The sequence below is a fragment of the Schistocerca piceifrons genome, chromosome 7 (genome assembly GCF_021461385.2).
Source record: "Schistocerca piceifrons isolate TAMUIC-IGC-003096 chromosome 7, iqSchPice1.1, whole genome shotgun sequence".
In the NCBI taxonomy this organism is placed as follows: Eukaryota; Metazoa; Arthropoda; class Insecta; order Orthoptera; family Acrididae; genus Schistocerca; species Schistocerca piceifrons.
This window is the reverse complement of record NC_060144.1, coordinates 431002657-431022482: the sequence shown is the minus strand read 5'-3', so window position 1 is coordinate 431022482 and position 19826 is coordinate 431002657. Positions and strand designations below refer to the sequence as shown.

At 40.6% G+C, this 19826-nt stretch overlaps 1 protein-coding gene across 7 annotated transcripts in view; it reads left to right on the top strand.

Moving 5' to 3' along the window:
• Positions 1-19826, top strand: part of LOC124805382 (transcription factor SPT20 homolog) — a 309909-nt gene that overhangs the window by 214694 nt on the left and 75389 nt on the right. For 6 of the 7 annotated variants that reach the window (XR_007017452.1, XM_047265939.1, XM_047265940.1 and 3 more), the window contains one exon: positions 5844-6237. Coding sequence is in view for 6 of the 7 variants with exons in the window: in XM_047265939.1 (XP_047121895.1) it covers positions 5844-6237 (394 nt within the window). In the remaining variant the exon portion in view is untranslated. The remainder of the gene's footprint in view (positions 1-5843; positions 6238-19826) is intronic. The other variant, XM_047265941.1, reaches the window with a different exon arrangement.

Sequence of the window (19826 nt, the reverse complement as noted above, 5' to 3'; positions counted from 1 at the left end):
CCAAAATAGTAAAACCACTCCATTTTGTAAATAAGAGTGTGTTGCTCTCAAGTAATAATAGCAGATAGCTGCGTGGGTCGTTGGTATTTGGAATATTTACACTTGAATACTGGATGCAAAACTTAAATGTTTGCAATGGTAACTTTATGTAGAGGCAGTGAACACATGAAAGTTTCCATGATGCAGTAGATAAATTCAGTGGGTGAAGGTAGATCAACACTGTTCTGTTTTACACTAGCTGAGTACCTGACATTGCTTAGGTACGTATTTATTCCAATTCTATTAGCCCGTCTCCTCCTTTCACTCTGTCTGTCTATCTCTTGTGCCCTCCTCTCTGTCTATCTGTTCCGTCCTCTCTGCCCATCTCTCTCAGTCCACCTTCAACACTCCACTCTCTCTGTGTCCTCGTGCTCCTTCCTCTCTTTGTGTCCTCCTCTCTTTGTGTCCTCCTCTCTCTGTGTCTTCCTCCTCTCTCTGTGACCTCCTGCTCGTCTCTCTCTGTGTTCTCCTGCTCGTCTCTCTCTGTGTTCTCCTGCTCGTCTCTCTCTGTGTTCTCCTGCTCGTCTCTCTGTGTTCTCCTGCTCGTCTCTCTCTGTCCACCTGTCCCTCTCTCTGTCCATTTGCGTCTCCGCACTCTCTCTGTCCATCCGCTCCTAGTCTAAGCGTCAAAACTCCAAGCAAACCTCCATCAAGGATATGTGTGAAGAGGATACAACAATGGTTGAATAGAAAGATAGCAGACTGGGTGAGAAAGAAATAGACAGTGGCATTTGGAGAGGGGGAGTATGAGACAGAGACAAAAGGCAGTGGGACAGAGAGACAATGAAAGTGGCAGAGGAGGAAAGAGTGATAGGGAAAAGTGAGAGAAAGAGGTGAATACAGTGACGGTGGGGAGAGACAGACAGGAGAAAGTGCCAATGGGAGGAAAAGGTGACACGTGTTGACAGGGGCAGCGAGAGGGAGATGCTGTGTACGAAAGCTTCAATATAAAGAGATTATGTGTAAACACATGTAGAATGTTGTGTGTTAAAAGAGCGCGAATATGTTTGCAAGCCGAAATTTTTGGCAATTAAGGCAGAATGAGGATTGGGACAGCCAATTCTCTGATTCTCCCACTTTTTTGTCAGTCTTTTAAGGGGGAGTGTATTCACCTTTTTTATGCTCAGACCCAGACAGGAGCATTTGTCAGCTGGTGCAAATATATAGAGTCAGAACCAATATTCTAATTAATATTTCACTCTTCAAAATGAAATCCAACATTGTCTCCCAAAAATAAAATTAAAAAAGAATGAAAAATAAGTAAAAAGTTAATGCACATGGAAGCAGTGTAACGTTAGCAGCCATATAATTTTGTGTTGAATCATATATACTTATTGTGCTACCTGCAAGCAAACTATGTGCCAAAAAATGTCTTCAAGCATGCTGATAAATTTTAAAACATTGTAGACTGAGCTCTCGTAGTTCATCATTGTATTGAGAAACTTAACCCAGATTTGAAAATGCCATAGAATAAATGTCACACATTATTGGAAGATAATGCTGAATATGTGAGAATATGTACCAGGTAATGCCAATGACGTCTTGTACAAGATAGCGTAGGATAGCAGTTTGGTCTTTTGTGCCTGACTGAGCTTTAGTGTGCAATATTTCATCGATTAATTGTTTTACCCTTTTAACAACACATCATACATGTACTGTTAGTTTGTTTTGTCTCGTTTTTAGAAATATTATTGTACTAGTGACCTGTCACTGCTTTGCATGGGTAGCATTAAAGCATTTAAGGCCAGGTTAATTCCCCAGCGTGATGGTTGTTCTGTTCGTGGGTCAATGTGTAGAGTAATGATCGAAAATCAGAGAACAACAGTAGGTAACTGAATATATAAATTAAGATTTAAGCAGCATGTGCCAATTGCCGGTGTTTAGCTGCACCAAAAGGTATGAGCTAACAATGAAAGCCATACTTTGAAGGCCCTGTGTCTCCATGCGGCTCATTTCTCACCAAGGTGGTCACACCTGTCCACTATGAGTGTCAAAATCACTACAGTAGTTCTTGAGTATAGCCTTCACAGACAGACAGAAAAAGTTGGGGACTGAAATTTATCATAGCTCAGCCAATTAGCTCCAAATATTTGTAAATTATGAATCAATATATGTACAGTGATTAAAAAAGAAATGCAGCACCAGGGAGTTGTGCGACATAAACAAAGTTGGAAGGTGTGTTTCTACATCTGAAAATGACTGTTCAAATTTCGTGCCCGTCGCATGGGGCATTAGAAAATTGTAGCGAAATACAGGAAGATCTGCAGCGGATAGGCACTTGGTGCAGGGAGTGGCAACTGACCCTTAACATAGACAAATGTAATGTATTGCGAATACATAGAAAGAAGGATCCTTTATTGTATGATTATATGATAGCAGAACAAACACTGGTAGCAGTTACTTCTGTAAAATATCTGGGAGTATGCGTACGGAACGATTTGAAGTGGAATGATCATATAAAATTAATTGTTGGTAAGGCGGGTACCAGGTTGAGATTCATTGGGAGAGTGCTTAGAAAATGTAGTCCATCAACAAAGGAGGTGGCTTACAAAACACTCGTTCGACCTATACTTGAGTATTGCTCATCAGTGTGGGATCCGTACCAGGTCGGGTTGACGGAGGAGATAGAAAAGATCCAAAGAAGAGCGGCGCGTTTCGTCACCGGGTTATTTGGTAACCGTGATAGCGTTACGGAGATGTTTAATAAACTCAAGTGGCAGACTCTGCAAGAGAGGCGCTCTGCATCGCGGTGTAGCTTGCTGTCCGGGTTTCGAGAGGGTGCGTTTCTGGATGAGGTATCGAATATATTGCTTCCCCCTACTTATACCTCCCGAGGAGATCACGAATGTAAAATTAGAGAGATTAGAGCGCGCACGGAGGCTTTCAGACAGTCGTTCTTCCCGCGAACCATACGCGACTGGAACAGGAAAGAGAGGTAATGACAGTGGCACGTAAAGTGCCCTCCGCCACACACCGTTGGGTGGCTTGCGGAGTATCAATGTAGATGTAGATGTAGATGTAGATGGGAGTGGCACTAATAGTGCCAGTTTGAGGGTGCAAATCAGTTTTGGTTGAAATGTCCATTGTAATGGTCATTGGCATTAGTTACCTTTGAGATTAGACATGGTGAGTTGATGTCAGTCAAGAATGCCTTTAAGGTGACAAAGATGCTGTTATTAACACCTCACTGAGTTCGAACAAGCTTGTATAATACAGCTTCAAGAAGCTGGGTGTTCTTTCTGTGATATTACAGGCAGACTTGGCAAGAATGTAGCCACTGTACGCGATTGCTGGCAGCGGTGGTCATGGGAATGTACAGTACCAAGGAGATCAAGCCCCTGATGGTCATGTGGCATTACCAGAGGGAAGACCATTGTGTTTGGTGTATGGCTCTGGCACATCATACTGCATCTGCAGGAGCAATTTGAGAAGCAGTTGACTTCACAATGACACAGCAAACTGTTACAAATCAATTATTTCAAGGACAGCTCTGAGCCAGATGCCATGTAGCATGCATTCCACTGTCCCAAAACTATTGCCATCTACAACTTCAGTGGTGTCAAGCGAGGGTAGGGTGAAAGACTGTTGTGTTTTCCGATGAAAGCTGGTTCTGCCTCGGTGCCATTGGAAGCCTTGTGTTGCTTAGGAGGAGGCTAGTTGAGGGCCTACAACCAACCTGTCTATGTGCTACAAACATTGGACCTGCACGTGCAGTTATGGTCTGGGCTATGATTTCGTATGACAGGAGGAGCACTCTTGTGGTTACCCCATGCACCCTGAATGCAAATTTATCAGTCAGTCAGGTGGTTCGAGCTGTTTTGCTGCCATTCGTGAACAGCATTCCAGGGGGTGTTTTCCAGCAGGATAACACTTGCCCAAACATTGCTGTTGAAACCCAACTTGCTTTATAGAGTGACGTCATATTACCTTGGCCCGTCTTCAATCGAGCACACGTTGTACATTATCAGACAACAACTCCAGTGTCATCCTCAAGCAGCATTAACCATCACTGTATTGACTGACCGAGCGCTATTGATTGACCGAGCGCAGCAGGCATGAAATTCTATACCACATACTGACGTCCAGTGTCTGTACAACACAATGATGCATACATGCATGTTTGCATTCAACATTCTGGTGGTTATACCAGTTATTAAAATACCAAATTGTTCACGTTTGCAATGGCTTATCTTGTGTTTACATTAACCTGTGATCTTGCAATGTTAATCACTTAAATATATTACCTAGACAGATGCATTCCCGAAATTTCATTACTCTACATAAATTACTTGTGATTCTCTCTCTCTCTCTCTCTCTCTCTCTCTCTCTCTGTCTCTCTCTGTCTCTCTCACTAATCAAAATCCCTACAGTAGTTCCTGAGATTTGCCTTCAAATATAGACAGAAAAACCTGGTGGGGGTCCTTAATTTATAACATATATAGAAGGAGAATATATTTATAGATTCTGATTAAAATAATATTGTGTGGCTCAATGTCCTAGTACAAGTCTTTCAGTAGGATGTCACTTCAATGACTTGCATCTCCCTAGCCAGATATTCAACCAGGAAAATGTGATCTAGAGTTTAATATGAAATCTGAACCACATTTCACTTCTGATGACCACGTCATTGAGAGGTGAATGGTAAGTTAAAAGAGTGAAAAATCCTTCGTGTGACTGGATCCCATGTCCCTTCGGCTTTCGGGCACACGTTTTACCAACTCTGCTCAAGCTTCGCAGCTGTCTGGAGTTGTTGTGGCTGAACTGCTAGATGGCAGTGTCACAGTTTTCACAGTAATTGCTGTCTTGAATTCATCATAGCTCAACGATTTTCTATGGAATATTTATAAATGATATACATGAATCTTCCTCGTGAATCAGTGTATCTATTATTGATATCTGGATCCGAATCTCTAAAACATTTCCTAAAATTAACTGCATGTATAGACAAAAGCAAGCATTGAAATTCAGTTTATGTATCTGGAGATTGTTGGTTTCATTCTGTCCTCCAACTTGTATGAGGTTTTAACTTTGCTTTTGTATCTAATGACACTAGTACAGCAGTTGCAGCAAATAGTCTGTAGACTGAAAATGGTCGATAAATAAGTATTACTTTAGCAGCAGCTAACGCTGGCCTTTGCAAGATTACATTCTTTTAATTTATGAAAGTTGTGTAGCACAATCAGCAGTAAAAAGGAAGCAGCTATTAAGTGCTAGGATGAAAACAGAACCAGGTATAAGCTCAATACCCAGTTTTTCATTATGGAAAATGGGGTGCAGTTGCACAGAATGCATACAGCTCAGTTGTTGTTGTTGTTAAGCACCCAAATCTGAGAGCAGCAGTCGTGGCATGTCCACAGAGAAAAATATTTTAATAAATGGGCATATTAGCAGTTTTTGCATGTGTAAAGGAGTGAATATATGTGTATAAATGAGGTTGGGTAGGTTGAGTGCTTAAATGGAGATTTTATGGTACAATTATTCAAGCTTTGAAATATTTTAATCATATTTCTTGTGAACATTTTAATAAGTGTGCAAATAACTATAATGTTGGGTACTCTAAACCCACAATAATCATAATCATCATCAACAACAACAATGAACAACAACAACAACAACAACAACATTAATTTTTTAGTTAGATATCATACGTGTGCCTTCACTAGTAGTCAGTGAAGGGGACACATTCCTGTTTTATGTCTTCAATTTACAGCTTGAAAAAATATATTTTCTTTAATAAATTCAGACCCTGTTATCTCCTGCACATCTAACCATGTGTGCTCTCATTTCTTTTGTTTCTTGCACAGGCCATTCTTCAACAGCATCATCAGATGCAGCAGCAGCAGCAGCATCATCAGCAGCTCCAGCAGCCACCTCTCCAGGACCAGCAGGAAGCAGCACTCCAGCATGTGCCACCTCAGCAGATGTCCATTCATCTGCAGCAGCCGGTTTGTAACTCTCTTCAACCTGTTATGCAGGCCGTGCTGCAACAGCAGCTCCATCATCAACAGCAGCAGCAGCAGCAACAGCAACAACACCAACAACAGCAGCAACAGCAGCAGCAGCAACAACCATCACAGCAGCATCAGTTGTTGCAGCAGCCCCCGCAGGTTCTGCTTCAGCCTCCACCGGGCCAACCCCAAGGGCTTGTGGCACAGAATGGACAAGTTCTGATGCTGCCCCAACAGCAACATCTGCAAGGTCAGAAAAAAGTGCCTCTGTAGTAATTTGATGTTGAAGTTTGTATTAATCAATATCTTTAAGTTTTGCTTTATACTTTTTTTTTTTTTTTTTCAAATTATTTGAAGTTATGCTTTTGTTATGTTGTTACTTCACTTACGGACTCTTTCACCGTTCACAGCTAAAAACTCTTAAATTCTAAACCCCCTCCATCCTCCATGAAACCACAAACCCAAAGACCCAAGAACATGTAGTTGCTCTTAAGAATTTTTTCTATCATTTGACCTCTGTAGGTGATTTGTACGTGTGAAAAATGCCAAACGGCACTATGGTACGGAGTTCACGTTAAAACAATAGGTCCCCCTCTTATTAGCTAGGTGAGTTTGTTCAAATGTCAGAGGAAGAAAGGACAAAACACTATCTGTAAGACTCTGGCCGATAACACACTGGGGTATTCAAACCTCTCGTCAAGCTGAAGACAGCTTCACTATTACCTAGCCTAGTGCGTTAGTGAAGAACCACTCTCTCTTTAATGATCAGGGCATTACAACGTGGTGTGGACTTCATGAGGCGCTGAAAGCTTTGAGAAGTCTCCCTGAACCATGACTGCTCATCTAACATACACTACTTGCAAAGACTGATTGGAGACAAGTCCAAGGCACACACATTTTGCTCAGTGGCATCCAGTATACACCAAATATTATTTACACTAGGTTTTCCTGAGCGGATGCGACATATAAGCATGCGTTTGTATAGTGTGGTTCTCTGACAGTTTTGACACAATTTGGCAATGATGAGACAGTGAATATCTTTCCTGAAGATACACAAAGCCTGTGGGTTGTTGCAGATTAACAAATGGATGTACATAATTTTGCAGTAGGTTTATGAACCTGACAGTGGTGTTAGATGACAGCAGCTTTGTCAGCGGCACCATTTCGTATCACAACACCCCTCAAACAGTGATATCTCCAGAACTGCCCTTAAAATCTCCTAGTGACTCACTTTTTTGATTGCTGTCACATCTTGTCTCTGAGATAGTTTTCCTTATTTTTAATTTTCTTACTGCCATTCAGTTTTATAATATATTATGTACTGAACATAGAGACTCAAAAAAATCACCCTCAACCTACATGGACACCCCTTCACTTTGATGGTAGTTGTTGTAGTACATGGGAAGAAGCAGATCATTTTTTAGAATATTTTCTGGAGATTGGTTTTCAAGAACTTGTGGACATTTTGAATACAAAAACCGTTTAACATTGTGTGGATCTACAACGAAGTGCTGAAATGCACATTGTGCTTAATTGTATCATTTGATTTGCTTAGTTTATACACATATCTCAAGAATATTGTGATATGATTATCTTTCACTGCTCCTATGTACATTGTTGTCATTTGTAACTGTTGTGTATATCTGTAGCTATATGGAAGTGGCCACCTTGTATGCTAGCTACAGACTCTCCACAAGGCAATATTTCTAAATCAAAATCACAAGGCAATACACAAGAAACAGTTAGTAATCATTTATTGTAATAAGATGCATCAACATATACTCAGATTTGGCTTTCAGAGAAGACGTGGGACTGATGTAAAGTTCTTCACTAAGCTAACCTAACACAGTAGATGATTTCTAACTAATATAATTGAAGTTTGGTACAGACTACAGTTCAGAGAATTGAAACTGAGCCTCTGAATAGGTAAACATTTTGACTATCACTTTGACAAATGATCATCTCTCGGCAGAAACTGTCGAACAACTAGAAGTAGTTGTCACAGTAGATAACTTGTCGGCAATTGTAGAACTGAAGAACTGCTGAGTGATACTTCCAGAAACTGGTGATAATTGGCCAAATGTCTGCGTGCAGTTGATTAAATCATGTGCTCAGCATATGAATGTCATCCTTTGAACTATTTTGTGGATGCATCAGATAGTTCTGGTTTACAGTGCTCTTTGTGGTGACAGACATAACTATTGGGGAATTAATGGCCTATTTGATTGTCTTGTGCAAAAGCACAAAACAGTTCCTGGTATGAGTGCCATCTAGAAGGCAACTGACCATACTATTTGTGTCACTCCGTTGTTTTGCCTGGTGCTGCTGACAAAGACACAGCAAAAGATATACATAAAGCACATGAATTTATTAGAGTACAACAATGTTTTTCCATTCTTCTGTAAATTAAGCTGTGTGTGACATTGTTGGGGTGAGACTTAGTGTAGGTGTGGTCATAAAATGGTAAGTGGATCCTTCTGTCGCCCACCAGACTCGTCTCCTGATGTAAGTGAAAACATTAGAGAAAACAGCAGTTCACTTGTGTAACCAAAAACCTTAGAGAACATCTCGGTTCACTTTTACTTAAGTTACCCAACCATACTATAATCATCAGTGGAGATTTTAATCATCCAACAATCAATTAGGAAAATTACAGTTTTGTCATTTGTGTGCGGGACAAGACATCCTGTGAAACATTACTAAATGTCTTCTCGGTAAACCACTTAGAACATGTAGTTTTGAACCCCACTCATGATGGAAAGATACTGAAGCACCAAAGAAACTAGTATAGGCATGCATATTCAGAGACATGTTAACAGGCAGAATACGTACTGCAGTCGACAACACCTATATAAGACAAGTGTCTGGTGCAGTTGTTAGATTGGTTAATGCTGCTACAATGGCAGATTATCAAGATTTAAGTGAGTCTGAATGTGGTGGTATAGCCGGCACATGAGTGATGGCACACATCTCTGAGGTAGTGATGAAGTGAAGATTTTCTCATATGACCATTTCACAAGTGTACCGTGAATGCCAGGAATGCGGTAAAACATCAAATCTCTGACATGGTTGCGAACGGAAAAAGATCCTGCAAGAACGGGATCAAAGACAACTGAAGACAGCTGTGCCATCAGTAAGTGTCAGCATGCAAATCATTCAATGAAACATCGTTGATATGGGCTTTCGGAGCCTAACGCGTACTCGTGTACTGCACAACACGAAGCTTTACGCCATGCCAGGGCCTGTCAATGATGACATTGGACTGTTCATGACTGGAAACAAGTTGCCTCGTCGTATGAGTCTTGTTTCAAATTGTATCGAGTGGATGGACGTATATGGTTAAGGAGACGGGTAAGGAGACAACCTCATGAATCCATGGACCTTAAATGCAAGCAGGAGTGTTCAAGTTGGTGGAGGCTCTGTAATGGTGTGGAACGTGTGCAGTTTGAGTTATATGGGACCCGTGATACGTGTAGGTACAACTCCAATAGGTGACACTTTTAGATTCATCCTGTCTGAACACCTGCATTGTTCATTCTGACAGACTTGGGCAATTCCAACAGGACAATGTGACACCCCACATGTCCAGAATTGCCACAGAGTGACTCCAGGAACACATGTCTGAGTTTAAACATTTCCACTGGCTACCAAACTTCCCAGACATGAACATTATTGAGCATATCTGAGATACCTTGCAACACGCTGTTCAGAAGAGATCTTCCACCCTTTGTACTCTTATGGATTTATGGACAGCCCTGCTGGATTCATGGTGTCGGTTCCCTCCAGCACTACTTCAGATATTAGTCAAGTCCTTTCCACGTCGTCTTGCGGCACTTCGGCGTGCTCGCGGGAGCCCTACATGATATTAGGCAGGTGTACCAGTTTCTTTGGCTCTTCAGTGTATATTGGATGTAATGGCAAGAAATAGACTGACCTCTTTGAGTATGTCCACATCAAAACTGCTATCAGTGACCATGACACGGTGTGGCAACAGTGATTACCAAAATACAAAGGGCAACTAAAATAAGTGGAAAGACACATGCGTTCAGGAGTAACCACCTCATTACACTCTGGATTTCTATAATCTGTCATGAAAGAATAATTTGCTATGATTGGGGTTGTTAGGGACGATACTGAAACTGAAGGAGGTATGAATTCTAAGGTGTTTTTTTATTTTAATTTTTTAAAAATTTTTGTAATTGAGCAACAGTTTTTTGTTGTGTCTGACTGAGTTTCCATTTCTACTCTTAAATGTAGTCTTTCAGTGACTGTACTAGCTTGTCTATGAGTGGCTCGTAGCAATAGTCGCAGGTTTTTATCTTAGGTTCTAGCCAGAGTTGACCACAACTCCTGATGAAATGTGCTCCCATCACCTGAAAATACAGTCAGATGAAAATAATGTTGATTTTTGTGTCTGCGGGTGATTTAACAGTATCGAATTGATGGGTAGGAAGATGACAAGGCAGGTTGACAGGGAAATGTAATCATGGAGTTTAGCAATAAAGTTTAATTATTTCAGTATACCAAGAAACTACATGTAGGTTGAAGCATAATTAACCCTTTCCACTCCAATTTCGAGTGGCTTTCAACAATATGAATTTTGTTCTCCGCTCCAATGTCGAGCCTCATTTGACACATTTTTCGCAGCTCTCACATGCTTAATTCTCGATTCTGACACTACTAGGCATCAGTGGTGCTTAGTGCTGCCATGTAGGGGAACCTGTATTAACTCGTTGTCAAACTGTTGCAGTTGTGTTGAAAGGAATCTTATAAGTATTATGTTCAAGTTCATACTTGTGCATTGTCTTGATTCATCATTTTCAGTTCTTTTTGAGGAAGAGATTTTACAGCTTTTAGAGGAATCCCTGACAATGATACTATGAGCGATTTTGATGAGGAGGATGGTTCATTTCAAAACAATCCTAGTGAAGATGACGATGAAAACAGTGAAAATGTGCATTTTTCAAGTAATTCAGCAGGAGATGTGTGGCAAATGTGGAGCGAAAATGACTGACTTTACAGATTTTTCTTTTGATGATTCAGAGTATGGTTTTATCACTGAAACTGGAAATTTTCCATCATCACCAGTTGGTTTCTTTCAGTTAATTTTTATAGACAACCTATTTCAACTGGTAGCAGACCAAATGAGCAGGTATGCTACAGCAAGAATATGTGAAGTGACACCACTTCCACAACATTCTGTTTGGTGGGACTGGAGAAATGTTACCAAGGAAGAAATGAAATGCTTCCATGGTGTGCTGCTGAATATGGCATTACAGAAGTGTAAGAACTTGCAGGACTTTTAAAAGAGAATGGTTACAATCATTCGACTTCTTTTCAGACTGTTTTGCTAACAGACAATTTATGCAAATTTTCTGGGTACTTCATGTTTCTAATCCAAAGAGTGCTACACTTGTCATCACTCAGGTTCAGTCAAGTCTTAAGTAAAGTGGGAAATGTATTGGATTACTTGTCTCGCAAGTTCCTTGAAATTTGTCATCCACATAGGTATTTAGCTGCTGATGAATCTACAGAACATTCAAGAGTCGTATTTTATTCAAAATGTACAATCCCCTAAACCAAACAAAATGGGGGCTCAGAGTAATACAACAACAGAGTCATTGATTCATATAGACTTGAATTTTTCCAAAAGAATAGTTCTTCAGTTGCGGGCTAATATCAGAAATGCTACAGGTCAATTAGGGTATCATTTGTACACTGACCATTTTTATACAGGTGTTGCGTTAACTGATGAACTGTTGAAATAGAATGTGCATCTCACAGGAACGATCCAGGCCAATTGCAAAAACCTTTCAGCTGCAAATAAGAAAGGAGTTCTTCGTAGACGAAGAAGCATAGAGTAAAATGCCTCCGCAATGACAAAATGCTGGTTCTGGCATGGCAAGATAAACAAACTGTTAACACACTTTCTACAAAAGCAAATATCTCTGTGTCACTTATAGAAAAGAGAAACAGAAAGGGGAGGGAAGAAATAATGAAATCAAATGTGATTATTGATTATACTTTGAAGATGGACGGAACTGATCGATCTGATGACCATTTTATTTCCATTTATGATTTTTTAATGAAAAGTCTAAGTGATGGTGAAAACTGCAGTTCTGGTGGGTGGAGGTAGGACTTGTAAACAGCTATTTGCTATACAAGAATCACTGCGAGAAAAACAACTTATAAAAAAACTATCTCACAAAGTATTCTGTAAAAGTGTTATAAGAGACTTGGTTGGTGAAGAAAGAAATCCAGGGCAGAAACTGGTCGTGGTTTAACTTCCGATGACGAGAAACACTTGAATGGACTGTTGCACAGTATCAACAAGCTTCCTGGTAACAAGCGTAAGGATTGTGCAGTGTGTTCAGACAAAAAAAGGAAAGGTGACGGGTGTGAAACTGTGTATTACCGCGAAACGTGCGCACGAAACCCAGCATTCCACCCTGACGAGTGTTTTAAAAAATATCATACATTGAAAATTTTTGTACTGTAATGTTTTAAAAATGTATTTGAATGAAAGCAAATTTTTTGTTTTAATGTATACTGTACTTGTTGGTCCGTGGTGTTATTGTTTCCACAAAGAGACCGCACAATTCTCTGTGGCCAGCTTGCTCCCAGGTGGAATTGATTTAAATAAGAGTGTGCGTAGCCACCTTGTGTCCACCTTATGGAGTGCAAAGGGTTAAGTGTAAATGTCGCAGAGTTGGTAAAAAAAGGACAATCAAAACAGTTCATTTTGGGAAACTTTTCAGTCCTATTCCCATTCCTACCTTTCACTCTTATCTTTGGGCATTGATTTATTGGATGTTCAAGATTGGCAATGGCTCAGAACTTAGAATGGCTCAGAACTTAGTGCAGACTTCAGTGTAAGATGCTTTTGTAATTTTCATATTGAAACTATGTCGTGAAATTGAGCAGTAAATCCAGAGAGATTCTGATCATACGTGTACTACACCAGTGGCAAGGAGCAATAGTATCTTCACTACATGTGAGCAGTGTTAATGATACTGATGACAGTGCCATTGATGCCGAGTACTAAATATGGTTCTCTAATCTCCTCCACCAAAGAAGATGGAGCTCAAGTTGATTCCATGTTTCTAGATTTCTAGAAGGCATTTTACACTGTTCTTCAAAAGCAGCCTCTGATCAAATTTCATTCCTGTGGGATGTCATTTCAGGCGTATGACTGGAACCAAAGTGATCGAAAGAAGTGTTATAGGTGTGCAGCTGCTCTTAGTCTATTTAAATTACTTAGGAGACAATTTGAGCAGCTCTCTTGGATTGTTTACTGTTTATGCTTTTGTTTATGTGTTGTAAGGTCATCAGAAGGTCAGAATGGATAAGATATCTGTACAGTGAAAAAGGCGGCAGTTGACTCCAAACAAAAAAAGTGTGAAATCCTCCACATGAGTACTAAAAAAAAGTTCTGTTAAATTTAGGTTACATGATAAATCGTGCAAATTTAAAGGTTGCAGATTCATTTAAGTACTGAGGGATTACAGTTGTGAACAGCATAAATTGGAACCATCCCGTAGAAAATGTTGTGGAGGGAGGAAAGCAGTGACTGTGCTTTATTGGCAGAACACTTAGATAATGCAAAAAAATCTACTAAAAGGCTGCCTACACTAAACTTTGTTGGTTCTCTACTGGAATATTGCCGTACAGTATGGAATTCTTAGCAGGTAGGAGCAATGGACGGCACAGAAAAAATTCAAAGGAAGGCAGCTCATTTTATGTTATTGCAAAATAAGGGAGAGTGTGTCATACACATATAAGTGAGTTTGGGTGGCATTCATTTGGGAAATAATATTGATATTGTGGAGGAAAGAAAAAAGACTTGCTTCTTTGGTAATTGACACAATAACATTGCATTAGACAATGAGTCATATTGATAGATGCCTTATAATGGTGGCTCTGTGATGTGGAAAGAAATGAAAGATATACATTTTATTTAAATGCAGGTGAAAGATGTACATTTTATTGAAATGCAAGAGCATAGTATCATATTATGGCAGTTCATAACTTTAAATCAGAGGCATAATGTAAATATTATGAGAAGATTAGATTTCTACTCACCGTATACAGGAAACATTGAATCACAGGCAGACACAATGAGATGACTGCTATACATTTAAGCTTTCAGCCAAAAGACCTTCTTCTGAAGTAGACAACAAACACACAAGCACAGCTCACACAACTCTCACACCTACCACGGTTTCCTGCTGCCGTGGCCGGACTGTGGACTGCAACTGCACTCCTCTTGTGACTCACTACCACCCAAGACTATGACTGGAGCAACTGAACCACCTTTTCCACCAGGCTTTTGACTTCCTGCCCTGAAATGAATAATATCCTACTCATTATTCTTTGCACCCTTTCCACGGCGGTTTCCATTGTCCACTGAAACTGCACAATATCCTTTCCATCCCTCTCACAACCCTGCCCCCAACCCCTTGCCTCATGGCTCATATCCCTGAAAGATATCTATGTGCAAGACCTGTCACATACATCCTCCCACCATCACCTACTCCAGCACTGCACAGGCATCTCCTATCCCGTCAAAGGCAAGGCTACCTGTGAAAACAGCTATGTGATGTACCAACTAAGCTGCTACCACTGTCATGATTTCTATGTGAGCATGACAACTAACAAACTGTCTGTCCCCATGAATGGACACCAACAATATGTAGCCGAGAGAGAGCTGGAGACCATCCAGTTGTTGAATATGCTACCCAACACAATGTGCTCCACTTCAGCGATGGCACCACAGCCTGTGTGATCTGGATCCTTCCTACCAACAACAGCTTCTGAATTGCACAGATGGAAACTCTGCCTACAGTACATTTTACATTCCTGTAATCCCCTCTTGCCCTCAGCCTTCATCAATCCCTGTCCTCCACATACCTATCCCCTTTCCTTCTTCCACTCCAGTACTATACAGCATTCTATTCCACCAACACACCTGCTAGTCCCCCCCCCCCCTCCCCCCCTCAAAACCTCCCAGCTGCACCTTGTAGCCCTACTCTGACCTCACTATGTTCCTCCACGTTCCCACAAGCAACACTACACCCTCACTCACCCGACCGTGTATCCCCCAACCTCCCTGCCCCATGCTTCCTCCTTACCACACCATCCACACCAGATTGATGCTCTCATTAGGCACAGTTGTAGTCCGCAGTTTAGGCAAAGTGGCTAGGGGCAGTAGTCGTATGTATGTGCATTGTGCTTTTGTGTGTGTGTGTGTCTTCTACTTCAGACGAAGGCTTTCTGGCCAAAATCTTAAATGCACAGCAGGTTTTATAGGGCCTGTCTGCAACTTAATGTCTCCGCTATATGATGAAAAGCAATCTACCCTTTTCATAATTTTTTTGCTATTCCATCTTCCACTTCCCATTGCATGGTATGAATACCAATATAAATTGAAGTGTTAGGAAATCTTTTATGAAAATATTTATATGGATTGTAGCCTTGCAAGGAGCTGAAACGTGGACGTTAAAGAGTGCAAATCAAAACAGAATAGAGGCTTTTTGGAAAAAGAAGGGCTAAGTTTGTTGAACGCATCCAAAACTTAAAAGAATAGTGAATTTGGTATTGGAGGGCTAAAAATTATAGAGCAAGTACATGACACCATAATTTTAATTGCATTAACAAATTTATTCATTGCAAAGTTCTGTTATTAGAGACAATGACCGTATAATCTACGATGAAACACTATCGGTGGATAGAACCAGATCAGCACCAACATTTACCTGGCAACAGTTCAGAGGCAAAGTTAATTATTTTAGGCTACAGTTCACATTTACACACAAACAAGTCACAGTTCACATTTAGCTTTATTCTGTAGTAACTTGTCAGAGAAAAATACACTGTTTTAGTTTAGTTATTCAGTCCATAATGAGAATCACCATGTCCAACAATATCTCACTCCAGTGACAATGACATCATACATCTTTTTAATTACCACACAATTCAGTTAAAATATTCATTAATCTCATACGCAGAAATCGCTTGAAAGTTTTTAAATATTGATTTGATTTGATTAATGTAGGGAGACAAAAACAACAGTGGTCTTAGCCCACTATTGCCCATGTGGAAACTGAGTTTATTGTGTGTTTTCGCTCTCTGTGATTCTGCTGAAGTCAGGTGATACTCTTAAGAAGTTGGAGGACCCTTTACTAGTCCTTTATAGATACCAGTTTCTTCAGGCTCTACTGAGCCGAATCTTCAGTGTCTTCTGCTCTCCAGAACTTCGCATTGGAAGATTAGATGTGCTGCAGTTCCATCCTCCTCACCATATAGTCTACTTCTTCCTCTATACTCATCAAGTGAGGTATTTCTTAAAGTTGTCTTACCAGTCGCGAGTCCTGCCATGAGTTTAAACTGTTTCCTGTTCAAGTTCAGCATTACTGAACTCTCTTGAAACATGGTTTCCCATAAACAAAGTTTGTTAAGTGAAAAATTTGAATTTCATGCTATTCCATAAAGCTGCTTCTCCAGTTCACTGCAGCAGCTACTTTCTGCTTCAGCAGATACAAATACTGCAATAGCTTGTGACATTGATGTACATGTTAGACAGCTTTCTGTGATAGAATTCTTGAATGCAGAAGGTGAAACACCCATTCACATTAATGAAAGACTGAAAAATGTGTTCGGTGATACAGCAGTAGAAATCACCGCTGTAAGATGATGAGTTCATTGCTGTAATGAAGCTGAAGGGAAACACTGTTGGTTGGTGAATCATGACCCCATGCCACAGTCAGTGAGTTGATGACATTTGTAGTGACCACCAGGTGACTGCAGATGATTTGTGTTACATGACTTCCCTTAGTAAAGGCAGTGTGACGATGATTATTCAGCAACAGGGATACTCAAAGGAATGTGCAACTTGAGTACTTAGAATGTTAACCAACCAGAATAAAGAGAGAAGGAAAAAAATTGCCTCCCCACTCTTGCAGCGCTTCTGTTTGGAGGGAGAGGAGTACCGAGAAAAAGTTGTGACTGGAGATGAAATGTGGGTTTATTTTTTTTTTAACCAAAATCAAAGAGGCAGTTAATGAAATGGCATCACAGAAACTCACCAATGAAGAAAAAGTTCAAAACTGTGTGATCAGCAGGGAAAGTTATGGCTACAGTATTCTGGGATGCAGATGATGAGATTATGGTGTTTTTTAAATATATAAAGAAGAGCAAGAATGCGTAATAAATTCTGCCCAGTACGTCAGAACTCCCAAATAGCCTAAAGCACATCTTCAGAAAGTTTGCCCAACAGAAGCTATGTTGGATGTTCATCTTTTACATGACAATACAAGACCACACACCAGTTGTCACACCACTGAAGGGATTGGGAAAATTGGATGGCAGGTCTTGCCTCATCCCCCATACCATTGATACAGATTATATTGAAAATTCATAAATTAATCACCAGTGTCATAGTTCTCAATCTACATAGTTCAATTGAAATTGCTGGCAAAAAGAAGAAATAGGAGGCATTTCTTCTTACTAACGCTCATACAAGCTGCCACCTGATCTAGCAATGTAGTTTCGATTTTACTGTTGAATTAGTATTGGTTAAGTCAGGTTCTGGTCCAGTAAACGGAGTCTTCGTGCCTTTCTTGGTGGCCAGTTTATCAGCTTGTTCATTGTCACTAATTCCTTAGTGATTAGGAACCTATGGCAGGTTTATCCTTTTGCTTTCCCCTAGTCTCCAATGGGATCATGGCATTGTGCAACTATCTTTGATCTTGTTGCAGTGGCCGATAGAGATTTCAGAGCTGCTCGGCTGTCTGATGAATATAGGTGCTGCAGTCCTTGTAGCATCTACGCAAATCCTCCTTCATGCAGACTCTGTTAGTGGGTATCCCCATCTAGAATACAGTGTCCAGCTTCCATAAAGAGACTGCTCTCTTTAGTCTAAACTGTACCCCTTATATTCTGGTCCCAGCCCCTTCATCTGTTTTTGGCCTGTCAGTAACCAGACTGTTTCCTGAATGGTGTCCTGGTACATTCTTCCACTGCTCTCTTCTTCCAGTTGCTTCCAATTTTATTGAAGCATTTGGAAGCTATTGTAATGACATCCGACATTTCCCCAACCATTTGTATATTTACCACTCTATTATTAGATCAGTCCAGGGGTGGATGCCAATTAATAAGTGGGTGCTGAGACAGAGAAAAAAATAATAAGAAGCATGTTCTCAACTCTGGCTTAATCGTTTTCAGTTCAGCAAGTCCTTCGCAGAGATGAGGCTAACCAGTATTCTTCTGATGTTCCAAGTAAACTCTGCTCTCTGAGTAGGCTGGCATCATTGCGGTGTCCCTTAAGCTGGCTCAGTGATGACACTACTTGCATGTGCAGCACAGGGTGTGACTTTGAACTGGCAGCAGATTGGCAGGGCAGTCATGTGGGTTACTACCACCCTCTTGATGTTGACTACCTGGTGTGGTGTCAATAGGGTAAGAAAACTCCCATCTTTAAAAACTCCTCACCAGTGTTGTGTCTGTTTAATTGAATGTGGCCAACTGGTGTGGAGGTACTAGAATCTTGAGATTGGGGGCCTCAGCTGACACCTGAGCAATCCGTCAGTGATCGCTTGGAAAAGCATCAACTGTTTCATTGCCCTGAACATCAATGTGAAAACAAGAATCCTCTGAAGTGTCGAAGGCCGAATGAGTGCTAATGTGTATGTGAGAGAGAGTGAGTCTGCATTCGAATGCTTAGTCATTGGTCTGTACACAAATTCGACTCACGTAATTTGAAAGGAACAGAGACCAGCGGTCCAACTTTTGCACTGTGCGTGGAGGACTGGGTTTGAAGGGCTGAACAACGAGGTGAGAAGCTGGTGATCAGTCACCAAGTAGAATTTTCTTCTATATAAATATCGGTGAAATTTGGTCATGCCATATATGATAGCAAGACCTTCCTTCTCAATCTTGTGAGTAGTTGCAAGTAATAACTCAATTTATCTAACACAGCTTGCAGTTCACTGACATTCCTAGGAATTGGAAAGTGCTTTATGGCTGCTGAGTGCTGATTGCAAAGAGTGGATAATCTGATTGTTGATCATGTGCCCTAAATATTCAATCTGTGTGGAAGAAGGAGCACTTGTCTTTACTGTACTTTAACCCAGCATCAGAGAGTACTCAAAACAATGTCATGAGATTGGAAAGATTTTTTTAGGAATACAATCTGAACCAACTGTCATCCAAATAGTTTGAACAAGAAGGAACCGTTACTGTGGACTGAGGCAATAATGCTGAAAAATTTCAGGTGCAGACACACAGCTGAACAGTAACTTCAGAAACTTAAATAACCACATGTGGGTGTTGATCATAAAAACTTGTTGTCAATATGTCTCAAAGGGGAGCTGCAAATAAGCATCGCGAAGATCAGTCTTTGAGAAGAAGAACCTACACCTAGTGTGTCCATGAGTTCTTCAGGACGTGGCAAAGGAAAAGAGTCAATCATAGTTGTGGATTTACTGTTACCTTGAAATTTGCATATAAACATAATCTGCCTGAAGGTTTCTTTATCACAAACAGTACTGCCCACTGACTGGCTGCTACAGGGGAAGTCACACCATTGTCCTGCCAAGATAAGAGCCCTTGTGCCCCCTGGTCTCTGTTAGCACAAGGCATCGGCTGTAATCAGCAAAACTGGGTGTGCATTTTCTTTCATGGTAATGTGAGCCTCAAAATCAGTAGCTTTGCCTTGGCCACCTTGCAAAATGTCACTAAATTCATCCGTATACACAAAATTGTACATAGAGAGAACATTGTCTTGAATGTACAGACCAAACGGATAAGACAAGTCAATGCCAAAAATATATTGACTTCCAC